The sequence below is a fragment of the Gadus chalcogrammus genome, chromosome 22, assembly GCF_026213295.1.
Source record: "Gadus chalcogrammus isolate NIFS_2021 chromosome 22, NIFS_Gcha_1.0, whole genome shotgun sequence".
Classification (NCBI taxonomy): Eukaryota; Metazoa; Chordata; class Actinopteri; order Gadiformes; family Gadidae; genus Gadus; species Gadus chalcogrammus.
In genome coordinates this window covers 11,763,507-11,770,593 of record NC_079433.1, presented here as the reverse complement: position 1 = coordinate 11,770,593, position 7,087 = coordinate 11,763,507, and the positions used below count along the sequence as shown (strand labels likewise).

Here is a 7,087-nt window from a genome sequence, read left to right as displayed (position 1 = left end):
ACAACAGGGAATACAGGTATGCAGCTTACAGGCATTATATTTTCTGGCAGCATGGCACATTAGGACAGGGGAACCGGAGAGAGATTCCCAGCTGCTGTGTTGGAGAATTAGGGACAAATTCCCTGACCCTCAGGGACAATACACAGGCTACATTCCAGGGATCTGAGAGATTGGCCTGAGTAGTGTTGGAAATATTTGGAGTAAATAGTAAAGTTATATTTACATCTATTTAGTATTCTTTTGAGTTCTGTTTTTTGTTACGAAGAATAAAAGATTTGTTATTTGAGTCTGTGCTGTATTTGTTCTACACTAGGGATCGAGAAAAATGTCAAAATAAGGTTCAATAGCAATTTCATGAACAGTACGATGAAATGTATGTTTTTTTGAAAAACAAAAGTGATTTATTCATATTTACAAAAATGTTTACACCTCAAACACCAGCAACACCAAACAACTGCTCAATCGGCCTCAATGTGGCTAGCAGCATCGAGGGCTGATCCTGTAAAAGACATGGAGTGCCATTAGTCATGTGCACACAATGGATTATCATTAACATGCATGTGCACACAATTCAGTATCAATTAGAGGCAATGGCCTGTGCTGAAATAACAGATGTGTGTCACTTACCTAGGCCTCTGCTGACATGCGTGCGTACCAACTCTGACATCGGTGGTGGAGGTATCGGGGGCACAACACCAAGCTGCCTTGGGTCATCCGGGCGTAGGGTCCTCTTTCGTGGCATCCCAACCCCGCTTGCAACTCTTCCATTCACAATACGCACTTGCAACTCAGGGATGTAATCATATGATTTCTCACATTTTAAGGCGTAGAGGCTGTATCTTCTGGCATTCTTATTGTACTTCTTTCTAAGACTAAATATAAAAGGCAAGTATTACAAGTCATTATGACAACTAAATTCACGTAATTGTTAGACAATAGGAATATGCAATTATTTGAACAGAAATTTTTAATGAGTTACACATACACTTGTTGGCCCTCAGCCGTCCTGTAAGTTGGCAGTTTGTGGTGGAAATTGTAGTCCAGAGCTGCGAGCAAAACTCTTGAGTCATACCCTCGGGGAGTGAAGGCCTGGTGCTTGCTGGCATACATCAGAATGTGATTCTGAAATGACTCAAGGTGTGCTGTTGATCTGGATGAATAAAAAAAAAAAAATTGAGAAAGAAACACACACCCACACATTTCTAACAGCTCTGAAATGTCTATTTAATTGTCATGTCCCCACACTTTTCCTGAAGCGCAGATACTTGTGGACATCCTTCTGCCAGTGCTGGTTGAGGACAACGTTCACTAGTGCTTTGTGGCTCTGGGAATCCCTCTCAATCCACTGCTTTTCATGAGTGTATTCGAGGTGATCATGTTGGCAGCTTCCAGTCTCCCAGGTGTGATGGTTCCACACATGATGGAGAACCCCAATCCAAAGTGCCTAAGGAAAGTAAACCAAATAAACACAAAAACAAAATCATCATGTCAAGGGTATTTGAATCATGGAACTTATTGAATTAAAAAAATATATTCATCTTGCTTACAAGAAACTGCTGAAATGTATCTGCTTTCTTGCAGCACCACCAGAAATGGTTGACTACATCCCTCAACCAGTGAAGGAGAATAGACTGGCCTTTCAACTTTCCTGCCTTGAGGGGATAAACAAAACAAACAATGCAAATTATTCCGTGCATGTATTTTTGCATGGAGATCAAGCAAAATACAATGATTCAACTGACATGCAGGCCGGTACAGGGTAGTGTTATGTATAAAATTGGATGCATTAGAACTTACAATAGCAATTTTTTTGGACAGGTTTTTGGCACCATGCCAAATGTCAAGGCTGCGGTGAATCCTGAGCTCCTTGTATCTGCCTTTGTCTGGGTCTGTGAAGTAAGGAATCATTTTATTTCCAGGTGTCTCAATCAGCATTTCAATATTTGTGCACGAACATTTTATCTGTTGAACACTTACTCAAAAGGGCTCCAATCTGGACATGGGCATCTGTGCAGAATTCCACTACCTTTATCTCATGGGTTAGTTTTTCCACAGTCTGGATAAAACCTTCCTTTTCCATGATATTGGAGTTCCAGTTTGTCTGCCGCTTGTCTATAGTGGCCACATAGACAATTTCCTTCGAATCAAGCTCCATGGTTGTGTAGCTGCAGTATTGTGCCGAATGCCCTGGTGAGTCATTTCTGCCATCACCTTGAAAAATAAGTTAATTTCAAAATACAACACATGTATGACAGATGCTTGCAAAATCTGTATCATTGTGTAACACTATACAAATGTATGTAGAACAAGGTAAAATATAAAAATACACACCCAAGAGCACAACATCTTTCCCTTGAAGTCGGCTGATGGCCTCAGACCTCTTCTCTTCCCAGTATTCTTTGATGGTGTCAACACAGTACGTGTCCTGGATTGTGTAGTGGGTGGTCGGGTTAACCATTCGGATGTTCATGAACTTGAGGAGGAGAGCAACTTTAGCGTAGTTGTTTCCAGACAGCAAGATGTTTGAGGAAAGTAGAAAGTCCCCGGCCTGCATGCCAAACTTCAACACAGGCTGGGAGTTCCACCGCCATAGGCAATGTCCATTAGGGCAGATCTAGTGGTCAGAAAGAGTAGCCTTATAAATTCACAATGGATATACAGTGCTGTCTGTTACCATTCGTTGTGATTTGAAGGTACTGTCAAGGCTTACCCATTCGACGCTCATTGCAGTGCCCCTGGTGGCGATGACTGTTGGAAAGGGAGCAACACTCTCACACACCGAACCGTTCCTCAAGACACCAGTGCATGTGTCCAATGGCAGAGTTAAAAATGTGACAAGCTGCCTCAAGCTGTTCTCATACATGACTGCTGCTCTGACGCCAACGATATCAGCGTCACTAAGGACCGTCTGAGGGCCTGGCAAAATTGGCTGCTTGAGAGTCAAGGGCTCATCAGAAAGGACTTCAGGGGCAGGCAGGTCGTGCACAGTCTCATCGATCCCGATAGTTGGTAGATTATCTATCGCCTGCGCTCCCTTCAGTGCACAACCCATTCTGGAAAGGCAGAACATCAGGAATCATACACAGTTAAACCAAAGAATTTCCATAACTTTTCAGCATATAGCCATGACCCAAACCTCTGTGTCAACAAGAAGAATAGAAACATTTAAAAATAGTACTGAACATTGTTTATATGTAAAAACTCAGCACAAAAACCAAGTAAAGAGTAGTAATAGATTTCGACTCACCTCAAAGAAATTGGTGGAAGATATTCCTCATCAGAGCTGTCGTCCGGGTCCCTGTGAAATGTGGGCCCCTCTTCTGCCCAATCAATCCTACAACATACCCAGTACATAGAAATGTCATGAATGACGCCTACACAACTCAATTGAAACCAATGACAGAATAGAAGCCCACTTACACACTGTTCATGTGATCATTGAAGGGATTTTCATTCAGCTCCTCTTCTCCAATGCTCATGTCATGCAGGCTAGGAGGAGAATAAATAATCAATAAAAACATGTATGAAAATATGTAACACACAAAATAGATAATAAACAATATGAAAGTTGATGGGTTACCTGTTGTCAAGAGTTTCAATTTCCGGTGCCTCTGCAATTGCGCATAGATGTTCATCTCTGAAAACAATAATTATAACACTCTATGAGGTACAGGTAGATGAAAGTTTTATAAGAAACTCGTAGTCAAACAAACAATGACAAAATTATTTTCCATGTGATGACTTGCCTATCTGTCCCACTGGAAATACTGGACAATATCGCAGCAGTTGGCACTTCATTCCGGTTTGGCTTCATGGGGGTTGATTCGTTCCGAATCCCAAGAGTTCTCTCATAACTGGACAAATTAGATGGACAAATCAGATCAGGTTTATTGACCAAGCATTCTTACAGATAAGGAACTTGACTCCAGCAGTTGTGGACTTTCCAACATGACAAATAACTATACAGATGATAAATAACAGTAGGTCGTTTAATGTCAGATTACATAAAATGTCAGATAACATAAAAGTTGACATAGCCTTTGGTAGTCTTGGAGTTACCGATAATCAAAACAATAATTCCCATAATGCGTGCGGCTGAGCACGCATCCTAATCAACGCATTGTAATCCGTTGATTTCAACAATGTAGCCTAGGCCTAACAGTATTCTAAATACCAACAATTGACATTGTAACTAACGGAATACAGTTAGTTATAATTTGTATTCTGAATATTGTTTATTGTTTATTATGAATAATCTGTGTATGGTTCGTTCTTTGAATATTCCGATTTAAAACAAAATCAGAAAAACCAAATAATAGTTTTTTGGTTTTTCTGATTTGGTTTCGAAACGGGAAAAGGGCCAAAGGAATAAACAAATAAACGGCATTTAATTTGTGTTTGCGTTTTGTTTGTTGGTTTTTTAAACCCAAAACAGAAAAACAAAAATAGATACATTTGTAGGCTACACCAGAAGGCAGAACGCAGCGAGCGAAGAAAAAAGAGCCTTATGGCCGCACTTGAACCATATGGGGATTTTATTCGTGAACTATTTGACAATGGAAAGACACACGACGAGATCAGTACCGCTCTAAAGCAATCTGGTGCACCGAAGTGCTCCGTTATGACGGTGAGGAGGTTCTCAAGAAGAAAGAAACTAGAAAAAATCTAGTTTCTTTCTTCTTCTATGTAGCCTATTGTACAATATTTAGGCTACTGTCATTTAGATGTATTTTAATGTTTTATGACCAGCTAGGTTTCTTAGTAAACAGCCACCTGGAATATCATGGCGATCTTCTCCACGGTCATATCGTCCACTCGCAGACTAAGTCGCCGGCTCCCAAGGAAAACAATAATGCTGGCCATTGTAGAATGCGAGACTCAATGGAAAGTAGGCTACTCAATGTTATTTTTTCCCCCCACAATGGTGTGAAATCGAATCCCGTAGTGTATCATATTTTAAACATTCATTTTCCATTTATTTCGGCTTAAAACGGTTCTACTTGACACGTTTCTTCCAATTACACTCCAAAAACGAATGAGATTGTAATGTTTTTGACATTTTATTGAATAACAAATCAAAGAGGCAATCGCAAGGACAGCTACGTGTCTGGTCCCGATTTCCAACATCTGGCGTAGCCACGACAACAAGCGAAGCATTCGGCTGAAAGTCACCAGTTAAACCGGTCACCACTTGAACTGAAACACCGGTATTCATTGTGGTTTTATCTAAATATCACACAAACAAAAAAAGCAACTGGATTATTCAGTATTCTCGTCGTGTGTCTTTCCATTGTCAAATAGTTCACGAATAAAATCCCCATATGGTGAAGTGCGGCCATAACTAAGGCTAAATATAATTGGACAGTCTTGCTGGTTTAGGTGGTAGGCTCTTTTTTCTTCGCTCGCTGCGTTCTGCCTTCTGGTGTAGCCTACAAATGTATCTATTTTGGTTTTTCTGTTTCGGGTTTAAAAAACCAACAAACAAAACACAAACACAAATGAAATGCCGTTAATTTGTTTATTCCTTTTGCCCTTTTTCCCTATTATGGATCCCCATTAGTTGTCTCAGAAGCGGCAGACTAGTCTTCCTGGGGTCCAATTAAAATCTGAACATACAAACAATTAATAGCCTACGTAACGCCGGTAGGCCCTACATGTATTCTGTTACTCCCAAACACTGTATAAGTGTTCCACTGTTGTGCCGCCTATGTAATGAATTAGGCTACACAACCAAGCAATGACAAAAGCTTGTACTTTAGACAGTGACATCGACTTACCTGTCGAGAAGAAAGCAGGCAACATCGGCATCCCTTTCAAAATCTTTCAACTTCATCAGCTCTTTCCACCTTGGAAAAGCGACTCCGATGTTTACCCTCCTTTTCTGTATTCGCTGGTCACGTTGCATTTTTAACGCTCTTTTTCGTTTTTTTGGCGACGATGATTCCTTCTCCTGTGGCGTGGCATAACTATGGTCTTTCAAAAAAATGCGGTGCATGTTCAAATTTGCCGGTAAAACTCGTCTCGCTAAACTAAGCTCTGTTCCACCGTCACGCTGGCTCAGAGTAAAAACGCGTTTGCAATTCCTGTACGACGTAGTGCTTTTTGTCCCTCTCGGCAGCTCATAGACCGGAAGAAAATGGAAGCCTCCATGAAGCTTACCCGTCCTGGTCCTATGTAACCATATTGATATTAATATTAATTATTCTTCGCTCAGGAGGATAAGTGAGATTTTTGGCAGAGATAATTTTACACCAATGAGGACTTATTTATGAATGAATATGTTGATTTGAGGTAATAAATTACTCAAAATATTACACAGTGTCCCTTTGTAACAATTCCGTTAAATCCTCGTCCTCGTTTTGATAGTCTCACTCATGGCCGATCAGTGTGTTTTTTCTGATTAGCTCTTAATTGAGATCACCTGTCACGCATCCCTTTATTAAAGGTTAACACAATGGGTTTGGTTTACTTTTCGCATCGGCCTGTGTCAATCGAGGTTGAGTTTAGTGAGGGTTGAAAGTTATCGATCTAGATTGCAGATCACTATTGTCACTTTATACAAACTGAAAGTATGCGTTGTCGTGTGTATGTTTTTGTGGGCATTTGACTGAACAGCCCAGACAAATATTGCTACCAACATGGCACTTCGAAACAGACCACCGCAGTGAGTAAAAGTTATTTTCCTTTATTAAATGTTGACGTTTTTGGGCTGTCTCCTCAGACATAAGCCATCAGTATCCCTGCTCTTTGCACCTTGACATGCCTGTCACCGCTGTTTGTTAACCTAGCTTTGCTGATTTGTATCTTGTGATGTGTGTGTGTTTTTCTTAACAGGTGTTAGATGACTGACAAGATCTATGGGGGGGCCCCCTTTGGGCCCCCCCATACCAACTTAGTCTTCAAAGGAATCTAGTGCCATGGGACTCCAGTGTCTTCAAAACATCCTCGGAATAGATGTGTATGAATGGTCCACCGAAGGGTTGATCTGGCAGCCACCACGGTCCACGCAGTAATCTGCTGCGTGGGCCGTAGTGGCTTCCAGAGCCATCTTTCGGTCTTGGTCAGGATTTGTTACAGTTGCCCTTCA

The 7,087-nt window shown here is 41.0% G+C and overlaps 1 protein-coding gene across 2 annotated transcripts; it reads right to left on the bottom strand.

Moving 5' to 3' along the window:
• Positions 1 to 402: 402 nt before the first annotated feature.
• LOC130376087 (uncharacterized) lies at positions 403 to 6,451 on the bottom strand. Of its 2 annotated transcripts, XM_056583310.1 has the most exons (12): positions 5,778 to 6,448; positions 3,747 to 3,854; positions 3,581 to 3,637; positions 3,421 to 3,489; positions 3,248 to 3,334; positions 2,711 to 3,053; positions 2,332 to 2,614; positions 1,978 to 2,211; positions 1,798 to 1,889; positions 1,548 to 1,652; positions 628 to 1,444; positions 403 to 499 (listed from the first exon to the last, which is right to left on the bottom strand). In XM_056583310.1, exons 1-11 carry the CDS (start codon positions 5,993 to 5,995, stop codon positions 1,232 to 1,234), a joined length of 1,809 nt encoding a protein of 602 aa, XP_056439285.1. In that variant the 5' UTR covers positions 5,996 to 6,448; the 3' UTR covers positions 403 to 499; positions 628 to 1,231. The 2 variants fall into 2 exon arrangements, with proteins under 2 accessions (XP_056439285.1, XP_056439284.1); XM_056583309.1 differs by having other exon boundaries at positions 1,548 to 1,889; positions 5,778 to 6,451.
• Positions 6,452 to 7,087: the final 636 nt, after the last annotated feature.

What these genes read in the sequence shown, in the direction of transcription:
- LOC130376087 (XM_056583309.1), bottom strand. Translation starts at nt 5,995, where the DNA reads ATGCACCGCATTTTTTTGAAAGACCATAGTTATGCCACGCCACAGGAG. An exon ending in ATTGAAACTCTTGACAACAG is followed by an intron (nt 3,490 to 3,580) that starts GTAACCCATCAA and finishes TTCTCCTCCTAG; the next exon opens with CCTGCATGACATGAGCATTG. An exon ending in ATACATTTCAGCAGTTTCTT is followed by an intron (nt 1,445 to 1,547) that starts GTAAGCAAGATG and finishes TACTTTCCTTAG; the next exon opens with GCACTTTGGATTGGGGTTCT.